At 43.4% G+C, this 17,232-nt stretch overlaps 1 protein-coding gene across 1 annotated transcript in view; it reads right to left on the minus strand.

Annotated features, from left to right (window-relative positions):
- The window catches only part of LOC143767835 (uncharacterized), a 30,288-nt gene extending 13,898 nt beyond the window's left edge, over nucleotides 1–16,390 (minus strand). Inside the window, exons 1-2 of the mRNA XM_077256356.1 lie at nucleotides 15,795–16,390; nucleotides 15,235–15,322 (exon numbers count right to left, since the gene is read on the minus strand). Of these exons, the coding sequence (XP_077112471.1) occupies nucleotides 15,235–15,322; nucleotides 15,795–15,833 (127 nt within the window). The 5' untranslated portion in view covers nucleotides 15,834–16,390. The remainder of the gene's footprint in view (nucleotides 1–15,234; nucleotides 15,323–15,794) is intronic.
- Between the last annotated feature and the right edge of the window lie 842 nt (nucleotides 16,391–17,232).

The following is a 17,232-nucleotide window of genomic DNA, read 5'->3' on the forward strand; positions in this document are numbered from 1 at the left end:
ATGACTCAGTTCGAGCCAATTAAATTTATAGTTTTGCCTTGTGACATCGAGTGAATTGACTCTGCACAGGGACTGGTAAGTTAGGGAGCAATTTGATTAAGTAGGGAATAATTGGTTTGTAAAGTACGGAACACGGAAGTCAGACAGGGACCACGTGACAAGAAGGAATAGGAACTGAGTGCTGCAGACTCAGTTCCCTTTAGAATCTCAGGTTTGAGTCATCTCCCCCATCTCATCTAATTGTTTGTTTGGTGTTTGTTATCTTGATAGATATATATATACTGTATATCTATAGAAAGATGGAGAAATTAGTGCCAATACGGCCGAACTGCATTAAGCCAAATTCAGATGGCAAGTTAGACTCGTGTATAATAGTGGAAGTTGTGTGGAATGCCAGAAGGGGGGAGGTTACAGCCCCTGGAGTGGAAGATTGTCTTAGAAAAAAAAAAAGAGGCATCCTAGAAGATAATGGATTGTTGTCTACTGCTGGGGCAGGGGAAAGAGTCTCTGAAAGTCTGTATAGAGAAAATTGGGTAGAAGAGGAAAGGAATAAAAAGGGTAGAGTTTTGAGTTATGTGTATTACAAAAATATATCCTGTGAGTGGCCACCACCGTATAATGGTGGCCCAGGGCCATGTGCTTATTCTGATGGCAGCAGCCATTTTGTGGATGGGCCATGTGCTTATTCTGATGGCAGCAGCCATTTTGTGGATGGGCCATGTGCTAATTCTAATAGCAGACATTTTGTTGATGGCAAATGTGTTAATTGTAATAGCAGCCATTTTGTGGTTGGCAAATGTGTTAATGCTGGCAGCAGCCATTTTGTGGATGGCAAAAGTGCTTATTCTGATGGCAGCAGCCATTTTGTGGATGGGCCATGTGCTAATTCTAATAGCAGACATTTTGTTGATGGCAAATGTGTTAATTGTAATAGCAGCCATTTTGTGGTTGGCAAATGTGTTAATGCTGGCAGCAGCCATTTTGTGGATGGCAAAAGTGCTTATTCTGATGGCAGCAGCCATTTTGTGGATGGGCCATGTGCTAATTCTAATAGCAGACATTTTGTTGATGGCAAATGTGTTAATTGTAATAGCAGCCATTTTGTGGTTGGCAAATGTGTTAATGCTGGCAGCAGCCATTTTGTGGATGGCAAAAGTGCTGATTCTGATGGCAGCAGCCATTTTGTGGATGGGCCATGTGCTAATTCTAATAGCAGCCATTTTGTTGATGGCAAATGTGTTAATTGTAATAGCAGCCATTTTGTGTTTGGCAAATGTGTTAATGCTGGCAGCAGCCATTTTGTGGATGGCAAAAGTGCCTATTCTGATGGTAGCAGCCATTTTGTGGATGGCAAATGTGTTAATGCTGGCAGCAGCCATTTTGTGGATGGCAAATGTGTTAATGCTGGCGGTAGCCATTTTGTGGATGGCAAATGTGTTAATGGTGGCAGCAGCCATTTTGTGGATGGCAAATGTGTTAATTCTAATAGCAGCCATTTTATGGATGGCAAAAGTGTTATTTCTGACGGCGGCCATTTTGTGGATGGCAAATGTAATTCTGGCGGCAGCCATTTTGTGGATGGCAAAAGTGCTAGCTCTGGCAGCAGCCATTTTGTGGATGGGCCATGTGTTAATTCTGATGGCGGCCATTTTCTGGATGGCAAATGTAATTCTGGTGGCAGCCATTTTGTGGATGGCAAAAGTGCTAGCTCTGGCAGCAGCCATTTTGTGCATGGGCCATGTGTTAATTCTGATAGCGGCCATTTTGTGGATGGCAAATGTAATTCTGGCGGCGGCCATTTTGTGGATGGCAAATATGCTGCTCCTGGCGGTGAACATCTTAGAGTAAGGTTACACACCACATCACTAAATCCTTGCCAGTAATGACCACTAGCGGCCAATACTATATTCCTTCGGGAAGTGAACCCATGTTTCCCATCTCAGTGGTTTCCAATGGGGCACCGACCCTTTCCCCTATCGCTCCTGTCGTGAATCAAGCAATACTCCCACCTGGATCGTCCCCGGCACCGACCCTTTCTACTGTCACTTCCACTGCCAATTTAGCCGCACACCCACACGAGATGCTCCAAGCAACAGCCTCTCCTCCCAACGCTTCCACTACAACAGCACTCTCACGCAGTCTACCTCACCCTATACTCGGTACCTCACAGGCTCTCTCGCAGCCAAGCGCACACCTGTATGGGACGGTGGCAACTTTAACAAGGGGGGGCTCAATTTGGGAGGAGGATACCAATAGCACAGGAAGCACAAAGGGGAAGGAATGTTGGCAACCTATTTTTGAAAAAGAACTTCCTTAGGGACCATTGTTAGTCGTGGGAAAGGGTGACATAACAACAATGGAGACAGATGCTATTGTTAATGCTACCAATTCTCGGTTAGAGCACAATGGAGGTGTAGCTAGAGCTATAGTGGAAGCAGGAGGGGCGACTATTCAAGCTGACAGTCAAATCATTGTTGAGTCAAGTGGTCAGATAGCTGTTGGGGACATAGCGGTGACTAAAGCTGGCAATCTTCTGTGTAGAATGATCATACACACTGTGACCCCTACTTTTGACCCTATTCATCCAGACATTAGTGCTCAACAACCTCGTGCAGCAATAACTCGCATTTTAGAGTATGCGAATATTAGTGAGCAGATTGAGACCTTGACAATTCCCGCCATTGGTGTTGGCATTTTCGGTTTCCCTGTTCATGCATGTACAAGGGAAATCGTTGGAATTATAATAAAAAAGTTTAGCCTCCCAAGCATTTGCTGCCTCTCTGAAATCAGGTTAATTAGTAATGAGGACAGGACTGTTAAAGCTTTTAAGACTGCCTGCGTCACCTGGACCCCACACCATGATACTGGAACTGCCCAAATAGAGCCCCTCATTCCAGGACTGTTACCTCCTCCTGCTCCTCATATAAAAGTGATTACATCTGTACTCCCGGTGCCATCTCTACTCCCGTGTCAGGTGCCACCACCAACAGTGCCAATGCTTATGTCTGAGGAGTCCACACTCTACGTCAAGTTTACACCCCAGCAAGCTGCTACTCTGTTGAATGAAGTTCTAGATCCAGAAAAACAGCCGATGCCTTTCTACAGAAGCATGCTTCAAATCCAAAGTAATTACCCAGCCACGTGGCAAGATCTCATTTCCCTGGCAAATCTTAAAGCAGGGAATGCATATTGGCCTGTTATGGATATCGTGTTCAATGATGACTCGCTTGCCAGTGACAAGACATGGGACTCTGGTGTTGAGTTCTGCCAAGAACCTAAGACATGGGCCTCGGATGAGCTGGCTGACCTATCACTTATTGTCGCCAATGGATTCCAGATGCCTCCAAGCTGATGCAGCCATTGTACGATGACCTCAAGACGTCAGCGTTTCCACTATGTACCAAATCCGTGGAAGCTTTCTACGCTCTTAAAAAGGCCATACAGTCTGCACCAGCTCTTGGAATCCCAAATTCTGATATCATCTGAGGACATCCAGTTCTCTTAATGGCTCCACATGACATAATTGCTATTCTTGCAACCTAAACATCTGTTGGTGCAGCGTCATATGAGACTCCAATGTTCCCTCTTGATTCCGGATAATGTCACTCTTGTCCGCTGCACCATCCTCAACCCGTCCACGCTGCTTCCTCTTTCCAGGGGGGATGTGGATGATGATACTGATGCTCTCGGAGAAGATGCCTCTACACACTCAGAGGATCATGACTGTCTCGAACAAATGCAGGAAGAAGCAACCTCCAAGAAAAACGTGTCTGAAGACCCACTCCCACATGCTGACCTGACGTTCTTCACTGATGGTTCCAGATTTGCAGATGAAACAGGAAGATTCCATACGGGATATGCCGTGGTTACACATAACCAGGTCATCTCAGCCGGATCCCCACCACCGCACATGTCTGCACAAGAAGCGGAACTTAAGGCTTTGACGTTGGCTTGTCAGGAAGCGACGGAGAAAGTGGTCAACATCTACATGGATTCAAGATACGCTTTCAGAGTGGCTCATGACTTCGGCAGTATCTGGGCAGCCAGAGGATACCTAACGTCCAGTGGAACTCCTGTAAAACATGCTGCTACCATACAAGAACTTGTGGCCACTCTAGATCTACCTTTGGAGGTTGCAGTGATCAAGATCAAAGCTCATGGGAGATTGGATTCTCCAGAAGCAAGGGGGAACTTCTTTGGTGACAAAACAGCAAAAACCTATGCTGCGGATCCATTTGGGAAAAAGAAAGCAGCGGTGTACGTGTCACAAGACACTGAAGAAGGGACTAAAGGCTCTCTTATGAGGATTATCCATCTACATCAAGACAAGACATCAGATGATGAAAAGAAGTCATGGCAAGAAGGAGGAGCTAAAAAGGATGAAGATGGAGTCTGGAGGGTGAACAAAAAGCTCTATCTACCCCGTAATCTGTACCCCTCGGTGACAGAATGGGCACACGGTATCACCCACAGAGGCAAGAATCGGATGAATGACCTGATTTGGAAGACTTACATGGCACCTGGGATCTCTACTGTCACCCAAAAATATTTCAAGTCCTGCCTTGTATGTGCAGCATGCAATCCAGCACCGCCTCAGAAAGTTACTCAGAAACATTTGGCTAAACCACTCTATCCCTTTCAGAGAATTCAGATTGATCACATTCAAATGCCAAAAGTAGGGAAGTACGAGAATGTACTGGTAGTGACTGACATGTTCTCAGGATGGCCCGAAGCCTATCCAGTAACAAACATGACTGCCAGAGTGACTGTTAAGAGACTGATGACTGAAGTAGTATGCAGATATGGGGTCTCAGAGGTAATTGAGAGTGAGCAAGTACCCGCATTCATTGCAGTACTGACTAAGGAACTATGGACATTAGTGGGAGCTGATTTGGGTTTACATACTCCATATCACCCACAGAGCAGTGGGAAAGTAGGAAGACTGAATGGCACCTTGAAAAATAAAATACTGAAAGCCAGTCAGGAGGTCAGACTTGGACAGACATTTTGCCCGTTGCCTTATACTCAGTCAGAAACACTCCAAGGGGTTCCACTAAACTCACACCATTCGAGATTCTTTTTGGGGGGACTCCAAGGTTGGGTCAATATTTTCCACAACAGCTAGCCTCAGGAAGTGATACCCTTGTAAATTATGTAATTGTCCTTACTAAAGAACTGTCAGTAACACATGTACAAGTTTTATCATCCATTCCAGGTCCAAATTCCAGTGTATGTACCCATACTTTCCAACCTGGTGACTACATGCTGGTAAAGAAGTTCATCAGAAAGACATCCCTGGAGTCGAGATTTGAGGGTCCCTACCAAGTGCTCCTGACTACTACTTTGGTCAGGATTGCTGAGCGCCTCCTGGATCCATCTCTCACATTATAAACTTGTTAGACAGTTAGGGACAGAGTAGGATCTGACCTGCTTGTCAAAGTCCAGCTACAAACGGAGGTTTTCCACAAGGGAAAACTTGTCTCAAACTGGTGAAAACTCCAATTCCCCCCTCCCGGGCGAGACGGTCAGATCTAGGATGTGTTGCATCAGGGTGAGTCACATGTGTATTTTATGTATCCATGGAGATGGGAGATTGGAGAGTAATAGATCCAGCAGGTAGGAAAGTCCCGAGGACACTGGTAACGCGCTCCGATATACCTCCTCGGTATACCCATAATTGGTCACACATTCTCTGGTGTCAATAGCATCCATATTGTTATGAAGCCTCTGATGTCATAGTGACACTTAACACTGGTGGGTTAGGGAACCACGGTGGGATCAAGATAAAAAAAGGGTTAATAAAGTATTTAGGGGGGACTGTTGAGGAGAGCCATAATATCAAATACTTAATTAACCTCAAGACATAAGAGGTTGAGAGAAGTGACCCATAACGTGTATTGTTTAACCTTACATAAAATTTCTCAGATCAAAGTGAGACACTAAAGATGGCTGCCATTTCCTGTATCAGCATGCCATGTGCTGGTATCCAAGATGACGCCCACCCTGATGACCTCATGGATCCACCCACAGTGACGCCCACCCTGATGACCTCATGGACCAACCCACCCTGATGACCTCATGGATCCGCCCAAGGACTTGCTCATTGCCCAACCTACTAACCAATGGAATACATCCGATCACTCCCATTTTAGAGCTAACCGAGCCCCCTTACAGGAAATATATAAACTTGTGTTCTGACTAATAAAGTCCCCCTTTGGAGCTGAGCCATAGATTGATCAAGGAGAGTTTACATCTGACTGTGTGTTGTCATATGTTTATTTCTTTTGGTGCGCACCTGATCAATATCCATTAGGCCAGGAGTAGGCAACTGAAGTGAAGTGAACATTTTATTAATTGTTCAACCCAACAATATCAGTCTGACAGATGCATTCTTCCACAATATGTAAAACAACGGTGGCTGTTTTTGGTGATTTACGCAAATCGAATTGCAAATAGTTTGAATTCTCCGGGTTTGGCAAATTCCTAAAAATTCAATACAAATTAGATTTACTCATCTTCAGTGCTTTGTTATGTTCTGCTAGAAGAGAGGAAAATAAGGCAACTCCATTTTTCTTTTAGCTTTTTACCAATCATAGCAATTTCTATGATGTACGACCCATTCAGTAAAGGATTTCTTTTAATTTTGAAAGTCAAACGTATAATTTCACTGTTATCCATTCCCTTCACGCACAAAATAGATAAAAAGGCTATTAAGTAATAATAATATTCTGTGTCCTAAGTAATAAACCTCTTCAGTCTTTGCTGTCTAAAAACCTATTCAGCACGTTATCAATTTACATTGTTCATTTTGCGATGCTTTTTTGTAATATCCTTCCACAAAGGGATTTTGTGTACCGTAAATGTTCATTATCAATTTTCCCTTTGATCGAACGTTGTTGCATTTAATGAGTATTGTAGGGATGAGATTGTATTACTTGTATCCAGACTCAATATATATTATCATGTTAGCGTATTGAGAAGGTGATTGAAAATCTTCTGCATAACGCATTCCTTACTGCTTTGGGCGATACTCTAAAAGGGAGTCAATTACAGTCCGGGCCGCTATATGTTGTATTTGGTGTTGTATACCTGATGAGATTCTCCTTGAGCTTTTAATGCAAGGGAACCTTTTATTGAAAATAATATTGACATAACCATTCTGAAGGATTGATTATTCTCAATTTACATTGGCCTTGGCAATAATTCACTCTTCAGACGGTGGAGGATGCGGGCATAAAAAATAAGTATCAGACCCCATAACAAACTATTGGATTGAGCACCACTCAGCTGTGACCGTCATCTGTAGTTTATGAGCCCAGAAAGTGGAAAAGCTGTTATAAGTCACACCTTCCATCTTTACTCAGTGGCTTACATCTTTACATCCCTCCAAGGTCTCCTAGCATTCTGCATTCATTTTCCCATGGCAACTGCTTTGCATCTCTAGCTTTTGCTTCTCTCCGTTCCCAATAAAAGAATCATTGTGACCATTCTGGTTTTTTTTTACCTGCAAATGCTTCTTTAAATTGATTAGTGACCGTATCAATCAGAAATATCATATGTCACTACACGAGGGTGGACACAGACCAAAGAGGACCCCTGTGCAAGAACACTATATGGGCCCTGTTTACATTAATAGCTTTTGACCATGCACAATTCCTCCAGCTTTGGAGGTGGTAGTGGCCCCCTTATCTCTTTAGCTCCTGTGCAGCTTAAGAGGTTGCACCAATAATATATCCTCCCCTATCACTACAGTCCAGATTTTGTAGCCTTTACTTGTAATTCCTAGTTGAAATAACTCTGGATAACATATACATGTTGATCTTTAAAATAGCCCTTAAAAAGTGAAGAAGACCCTCAGGGCTGCAATGTGTATTATCATTGATCTATTTAGTGTAAAAAGGGTGATAAATAAAGACCCCCATATACATGAGATACATGTCAGCCAAATGATCGGCTGACAGTTTTCTCTTCCGACCTCTTTATATATATAGGAACACTCAGCTGAGTTGAGCGCTCCAGTATTCTCTAAGCATAAGCTGCTTCCATACTGGGTGTCCTAGCCAGATCCTTCTTTTCCCCACCATAATCTCATAGTTCGAGTCTGGTCACATTAGACTATTGGCTGAACTCACTGATATTGGAAATGTAAGATTGTAGTAGCATCGTACGTAGTGTAGAGGCAGTGACCCACAAAGTTCCAGCACAAAAATCTCTTTAATGTATTTCCTCACAGCATTAAAGTCCAATTCACGCCAGTTCATAGCAATACATATCATATGGCTTTATATTTACAGTCCCTAAACAGGCCAGACTTCCCTTGTCCAGTTTCCCTGGGCGACCGCACACCATATTAAAGGGAACCTGTCAACCCCCCAGGTGTTTGTAACTAAAAGAGCCGCTTTGTGCAGCACTAATACTGCATTCTGACAAGGTGGCTCTTTTAGTTTGGGTCCCTGGCACTGCTGAAAGAATCATTTTTGAAATTAGTCCCTCATACCTCGAAATCGCCACGGGGCAGGTCTTTCCCCCCTAATCCAGACGCCTCCCAGCTGTCACTCATTGCCTCTGCGCACCGGGCGCCGCCTCTTACTTTATTAGCGTCCCCGGTGCCTGCGCTGTAAGTTCAAAGGGCAGCGCAACTGCACATGCCCGAAAAAAAAAAATAACAGCGCAGGCGCCGGGGACGCTAATGAAGGAAGAGGAGGCAGCGCCCGGTGCTCAGAGGCCATGAGTGACGGCTGGGAGGCGTCTGGATTAGGGGGAAAGACCTGCCCCCGTGGCGATTTCGAGGTATGAAGGGACTAATTTCAAAAACAATTCTTTCAGCAGTGCCAGGGACACGAACTAAAAGAGCCACCTTGTCAGAATGCAGTATTAGTGCTGCACAAGGTGGCTCTTTTAGTTACAAACGCCTGGGGGGAGTGACAGGTTCCCTTTAAAGTCTCCATATACACAGCTTTACATGTTGCAGACACTACACACGCCAGCCCCCTCCGATTAGTTCCCGTGGGTGTCCTGCATCACTGTATCACAGTCTCTTACAGTCTCTTTACTCACACAGCCATAAACAGCCCAGGATATCCTCCGGATAGCAGCTGGGCACCATATCCACCTGTTCGCAATCGTTACACATGCTAGTCCTCTTTCGGGCACAGGACATCCACCTCTGGGCACAGGACTGTCCACATCTGACTCTTTTGGGCACAGGACATCCACCTCCAGGCACAGGACTGTCCACATCTGAGACCAGTACTATGGACGACTTGCATCATTGTATATGCTGCGGGTGCCAGGCTATTCAGCTGCCCTGGGTGCTGGCTCTGCTGGCCTGTGTCTCCATGCACTCAGTCAGCGCTCTGCAGACCTCTGCTCTTCAGACCAGCACACACCTGACTGTCACTGATGTGCACCTCACACACCTGACACACCCATACCTCTTACTGCAGGCTTTTAACACACACAAACCTGTGCCCTTCAGACACATGGAAAACCTGGACTGGAAATCTGTGATTCCCATGCACACCTATGGACTTCATCCATCTGCATGCACAACCTGGGGAGAAGACACAGCGACCCCTACCTGTGACATGAGTGACTGCCTCACATAGGGTTCAGCCAACTTTTGTGTATGGGGGTCTTTAGATTGACATACACTAGGCTGACCATACATTAGATTACAGTCAACCAAATATACTGGTTTTGGTAGGATTGACTCTTCATAATGAGTGTTCAACCAAATGGTATTTTATCTACTTAGATTAAGAATGGATTATCATGGGATCATAAGCGGTGACAGTATAATAGTACCTAATGCCAAGACACTATCTACCAGAATCCCAACAGCTTCTCTGTAGCTCTCTAAAAAGTTGCAGTACTTGCAATTCATTTCATAAGCATATTATGGATCATATAGCTCATGGGGTCAAGAAAGTAGCATAACTTGAAGCTCACGGGCCTCGATTCAAAAGCTCCAATGGGGCCCCCAATTTTTGCCTGTGTTTAATACTATTGGCTTTTTCTTATAGGCCAAAGAGCCTTTTAGGGCCTCTTAGACTCCATGGCCTGGGTGCGATTGTGACTTCTGTACCTATTGTAGTTAGTGTTCTTCCTGGTCCTTGAGAAATATCTGCCATATGAGTTCATGAAGGTCAATTTTCTGAAATAATAATCTTAGAAGTTGACTGTACTAGATACTGTAGATACAGTAGGTCATCGATCCAGGGATTTTTTGTGATTAACATACCTAGATTTTTTCCTTAGAAATTGAAACGTATGACCAACGACTCAATGAGATCTTTGCTTTTCTCTACACTGAGGGCTTATAGATTGAATTTGACGGACTTACGTCTAATACTATGTTACTATGTTCAACTTGTCACACTGAAGCATGAACTTATGAGGAGGCAGTTTCCCAGTTATGTAGCAGCCACAGAATTGAACATTAAGAACTACTGGTCTCAATCTGGAGGTGTACTGGTAATTTGCAATCTACAGGCCACCAATTATTTACAGATATCCATAGGAAAATGTATTGTCTTTCCTTACCTATGACTCAAAGTTTCTTGGAAAATTTTAGCTGGGTTTTACTATGGTTCAAAGTTTTCCTAAATTATTTACTCTTAGTTAAAATAAATGGTAAACTGGGAGCTCACTGAACCCACATTGGCCTTTTTTTCCTACATATTTTATGTAGTCTTATCTTATTCACAAGGTGAATCCTAAATTATTTACTTAGTTGTGCATGTATCCAGCTCAATTACTCATTTCTCATATTCTGAACTGAATTCATGGAAACACAATGTATATGTCTGCTCTGATATTTGTTATCTGCATACAAATGTCGCTGTTTTTTATTCCGTGCACTACTCATCTATTCGTATTGTTTCTGTGTCTTCTTTGCTTTTTCTTACCAGTCCATTGTGTTCTTAGGGTTCTCTGAAATTCACCACTAGAATGGAAGGTCTATGGCAGTACCGAAAATTGACAAATACAACAATTGAATCTCCAGTGGCCATGAAATCGTTACCTCTCCTGTGGACAAAGTTCTCACAATGACTTGGAGGCCACAAGAACTTTTCATTACAGGACCCCCTTCCAATGGTGTTTTATAGAAAGACTTTCCTCCTACCACATCATGTCACCAACATGTGACCCAGTTACAGGGAACCTGCCACCAGTTTTTTTCTTTACCAGCCATTCCTATAACACCTTGATACCCTCAGATGTGCCCTTGCATACCTCCGAAAAAGTACTTTATTCATGTCCAACGCGGTATCCAAATTATGTGGTCCCATTGGATGGGTTAATCCAGGTCGCGCTAAGTGCGGCCCGAATCCCACTGAATGGTGCCTCTTCTATCTAGATGGAAGCGGATGATGTCTCCTATGTCATCCACACAGTGCTTGTGTGAGTCTCACCTTAGACAGAGAGAAGAAGAAGTGTTTGACGGGACCAAGTGGCATTGAGCGTGATCTGGATTGACCCATTGGACCACACAAATTGCATACAGCAGAGGACACGAATAAATTATTTTTTTGGAGGTATGAAGGGACCCCTCTGATGGTATTGGCATTTTATTTGGGAATTGGTTTAGAAGGTTACTAAAGGATTTTTAATTTATTTTATGCAGCACATTACGGCCATTAACTTAGCTGTGGACAACCGCTTTATACTATTTAAAGATTTTCACATTATTGCAGTATTTTTATTCCGACAGTTCTATCATGTTAGACTAAGGCTACTTTCACACTAGCGTTAACTGCATTCCATCACAATGCGTCGTTTTGCCGAAAAAACGCATCCTGCAAAAGTGTTTGCAGGATGCGTTTTTTCGCCATTGATTAACATTAAGCGACGCATTGTGACGGATTGCCACACGTCGCACCCGTCGTGCGATGGATGCGTCGTGCAGTGGCGGACCGTCGGGAGAAAAAAACGCTACATGTAACGTTTTTTGCTCACGACGGTCCGCTTTTTCCGACCGCGCATGCGCGGCCGGAACTCCGCCCCCACCTCCCCGCGCTTCCCCGCACCTCACAATGGGGCAGCGGATGCGCTGGAAAAATGCATCCGCTGCCCCCGTTGTGCGGTGGAGACAACGCTAGCGTCGGGAACGTCGGCCCGACGCTAGTGTGAAAGAAGCCTAAGTCGGCTCAGGGCATCTTCCTATGTAACACTATGTCCTGTTGTACTTTACAGCTGGATGTATTGTATTGATTCTCATTGTGCACTTGTGAGACTAATGTTGCTGAGGACGACTATTTCCTGCAATGCTACACATTATTCTCCTTCCCCTGTCACGGAGACCTAACCCGACAGGTAACACTGTAATAATACAGTGATGTTCTGATGCGTCTCTGTACCCTGAACATTATTATCTATTGGCAATGAGTCAATGACCCTTTACTTTACCATGCAAAAATGACAATAAATACAGAACTAAAAAACCTGGAGTAAGAGGTCACACCTCGTATATTGCCGCAAGGTAGAAACACTCCATTTTTGATTAGTATTTTTAGCCAAAGAGTAGTATGCAATTTCCAGTAACTCAAATTTGCATTACAAAGGCATTCAATGTGCATTATAATGTTTTACATTTTTTTTTATTTTAAACATTTTCCAGGATAGGTGATAACATTCTGATGGATTGGAGTAGGTCCACAGTGACAGACCCCCAGCAATCAGACATTTATTGAAGAGAACCCCGAACCATGGGCAGCATGAATCATAGCCTAGGTGCATGAACGCAGCCAGACGTGTTTTTCTCTAAAATGTTCCTGCGTCGCAGTGAAAACACAATTTGAGGATCTGACTTCTCCCCACCCCACTCCTGGTGATTGACAGGTCTTTCTCAATGTACACACATAAGAGAAACCTATCCCTTATAGTGGAGCAGGAGAAGTCTACCAGGGGTGTTGTCGGCCATTTCTCATCTGTTTAGGCTCACCCAGTAAAGTGGACCCACTAAGCCTAGCTCTGGGTCCTGGACGTGGGTACAGCTGTCAGGATGGTAAGTGGGGAGTGAATACGGGACACCCTCAGGAATCTTTTGAGCAGCTGGGCAGATGAAGTGAAGTCAGCAGGGCAACAAAGATAACAGCAAGTAACATGGTGTGCACAGGAGGTGAAGAATAACAAACTAGAGTCTTGAATAACAATCCAAAGACACAGGTGTCTGTCCTAATGGGCCTTAAATAGGATCACAGGGAGCACATCAAGTCATTCCAGACAACCTGCAAAATCTGGCGCGGAACACAACAGAGGGCAGCAGTTGGAAGTGAAGGAAGCCGAACCCGGGATACCAGGGACAGATGTGACATTATCCCTCCCTATAGTCCCAGGCCAGCTCACCAAATTATTATTTCTCTGAAATACAGGAGCGTTTTAGAGAAAAACATATCTGGTTGCAATTACGAACCCAGGCTCTGCTTCATGTCCCCTGTGGATTGGGCAGCATGAATCATGTTACAAGTTCCCTTTTGCTAGCTGAGGATTGATGTGGAAATATATTTACAATGCACCGAAACAGCTAAAGGCATCAAAATGACATCCCAATGCACTAACCTTTTCATGGAAGACTGGAACATGACTTTTTAGCATCTTTTTTCCATCAAACCCCTGGAATACTTCCAATAGGTTGTTATATTTCTCTTATTGAGAGCAATCAACCTTTTTTAAATTGACTAAGATAGTACCAAAACCTTATTTTCTCCTTGATATTACCACCTCCCCACCTGTATCCTCCAGGATAGTCTCATCGTCCACTTGTATCCCCAGGTGTCCCATCACCGCCTCCAGGGCATTATCCCCACTTTGATGTTATATCACTTTTCCCCTGAATACTATAACCACAGTATCCTCCATTAGTCATCCTCTCATTCTTCCTTCAGATGTGTAGGATCAGTCCCACCCAGCTGGTGCTCCTGGCTTAGCTGGACTCCATGGCATTTGTAACTTCATGCACTAAGCACTCACATGCATCTACTCTGTCATGTTCCATGAAACTGGACCCCAACATCACCCACATAGACCATGCGTGTGCCATACATGGATCATTATCAATGTATCTCTGCACACCTCCTGCTGCACCGATGCTGACATGTGCCAGTCATGATAGAAGAGCCAGAGTTCTGGAGACAGGAGGACAAGGACCTGGTCTGGACACTGTGTTGCTCCAGTGCGGAAGTCTCATGAGTTCTAATATACATGAGACTTTTTAAAGCATAAAATAGCCTGCACAAGTATTGTTGTAACCTCTTCTTGGTGTCCTCTTTATAAATCTGTTTGTGATGAGTCAGTTGTGACCGATCCAACACAAAGAGCCGGCTACCTTCTATGAATGATGGCAGGTATAATGTCAAGGAGAGCTACTTGAAGTTTCTGAATACCTCTCACTTTGTTAAAATTTGAGTTTTCAAATACTAATGAAACGTATTTAATAAGTATTCAGTTGGGATCCAAAATAACCAGCTCTTTTTGGTGAACAATGCCAACTTGTCCAGTAGATAAAAAGAGCTGGACTGCCAATTAGTACTGCCGGGCCTGATTCCTCTACCAGCATTCTCTATGCACACTGTGTTCTGGACATCTGAGACTCTCCCTGATCTGGCCAGCTTCATGTAGGAGCAATGGGTGCCCCCGACGGGCAAAGAATAGTGGACATAGTCTACACTGAGAAACCACCCCTGCTCTGGGCTGGTCCATATAGGAGCATCTAAAAATTGTCCGTCTAAGAATTGTCTGAATAAACTTTTATGGCAATGTAGACCCTATTGGGGGACAGGAGTTTTTCTCAGTATTATCACCATTTTACCAATCAGGTCATATAGGTGTCCCACCATTGACACATTTAGTATTGGTCTTCTTATGTTTACTTTATGGGTGAAGGGTATTCATTTCCTAATTATTTCTCCACCTAATCAGGATTTTTTTGTAATTTCAGGGAATGTAAAAAAGAGGGGGGAGTCATCAAGGAATGCAAGAAGGGGGCTAAACTAACCATAAGGTTTCCAATTTCAAAGTTCTTCTAAATCTAATTCTTTTCATTGTGTAAAGCCTAACGTGTTCATGGCAGTGAATGACTAAATTATCAGTTATCCTTGGCACAATTCTTACTGATCATGTCTGTTTATGATTAGACGATACAGATGATGTTGGTGAAAATGTGTGTTGTGCGGTATAGTATGAATTTTCTTAGCGCTCAATATTTTTTTCCATGCAAATCTTTTCTCTTACCGGTATCTATCACTTCCAGTCGATCCTCTTTCATTTTGATAGTAGTCGATAGCCCATGAGTATTGCTATGTGTGGTCATCTTGTGAGCCTATGTGGAGATTTGTAAAACATTAACTGGATTCCATAGAAATCAGTGCAGAGGGGCTTATAAATTCTCCTCCTTCTTCATAGATTGCACAGCTCTCGTGTCCTCAAAATGTCTGGAGGAGCAAATGACAAGAGTTGGTCATCACCCTCTTCTCCAATTAAAAAAAACAGCTTTATTCTCATGAGCTTTGGTTTTCGATCGGAGGAGGCTGACGGACAGGTCTGTTCTTGTGCTCCTTTTTAATCAGCAATTTTGAGAACAGAAGAGCTGAGCTGTCTGTGATAAAGAAGAAGAACCTGTAATACAAATATTATTTTGTATGTAAACCCTTTTGTATTTTGCATGAAAATAATTGCACTATAGATGGTAAACTAATATCTACCATTATCCCCATAATCTATGTTAATGGGCATATACTGTAATACATAGACACAGGAGTATTAACATTTACATAACGCATCCAACTATGTACCTGATGTCCTGTGTCCGTTTCCATGTATGTAGGGCACATTCTGTCTTCTTGGCCAAGATTCAACCATCAAAACACTTCCTTATAATTCACCCTCATTAATAAAAATCATCCTTGTAATTAGAGAAGAGGATTGTGGCATCACAATGCATTTTGCTGTTCCCACGCGCTGAGTTTTGAAGGATTCTCAATGGCGACCACTTGTTACACAGTCAGCTAGAACAGACTGTTATTTGGTCAAACGAGAGAGCCAAATCAGCAGAGCTCGTTTCAATAGGTTTGTTGTTTTACCTCGAGTCAGGGGCTGAGCTGAGCCAGTGTCAGATCCTGTTATGTTAATCCAATGCTGAAAAGTCGCTCAATTTCCAAAAATCCAAGCATTCAACAATCCGTATTGCGTAATCCATATCTAAAAAAAAAAATTCTTGTTCATTTATAGGAGCAGTTTGCTTGTTATAGAAAAAGCAATGGGTGTGTATATTTAAAACATAACCTTTAATAGAAATATATTAAAATTAATGGCAACTGTCCCTCTGTGCTTCCTGACGCGTTTCTCCTGCAAAGGTTCCTCAGGGGAACTCAGCAGATATTCATAAGTCCAGAAGGAATACAGGGTTGAATCCCCAAAACCCCCATCTGCACCATCTGTGCCATGCAAACATCTGCTGGAGAAAAGTGTCGGTGGGCAGAAAGAGACAAGTCCGGGGCTTCCAGGGATAGCTGTGGACTGCCCATGTTTGGGCAGGAGTCATGGGGACAAACCAGGGCTATTTTAGGGCCCCCTACGGTTATTGCCTGCCTTCCGAGTACAAGGAAAAGGAGTTCCCTTGGTATAACCTGGGACACTATGACTACCTTTGGAAGCCTTCACATTGGTGAGATTTTTCCCGTTTATGCTGCCTATTATTAATGCTGTCTTTACACTGATGTCCGAATTATTAAGAAAGATTTACCTGTCTCACTACAACTTATACCGACCACTGTCGTCTTGTGTTAGCCATCTTGTTTTTATTCTCATCAGGATAATTCTTTCTACAGTTTAGCATAGAGCGATTATTCATTTTGAGAAGCTGCCTGCATAAGCACTGACCGCTCTCAGAATAGGATCAGGATTCTTAACTTTAATCAGGCTACCTATAGGTTGTCGATTTTTTTTATTTTTATCACCTGCTTTACTAACTTATTATTACTTTATTAATTTTAGATTGTTGAGATTGAAGTTGCAATTAATTTTAATGTATTCCTATTAGTGATAAGCGAATATACTCATTACTCGAGATTTCTCGAGCACGCTCGGGGGTCCTCCGAGTATTTTGTAGTTCTTGGAGATTTCGTTTTCCTCACCTCAGCTGAATGATTTACATCTGTTAGCCAGCATAAGTACATGTGGGTGCTGCCTGGGAACCCCCACATGTACTTATGCTGGCTAACAGATGTAAAT

Source organism: Ranitomeya variabilis, chromosome 4, assembly GCF_051348905.1.
Source record: "Ranitomeya variabilis isolate aRanVar5 chromosome 4, aRanVar5.hap1, whole genome shotgun sequence".
Classification (NCBI taxonomy): Eukaryota; Metazoa; Chordata; class Amphibia; order Anura; family Dendrobatidae; genus Ranitomeya; species Ranitomeya variabilis.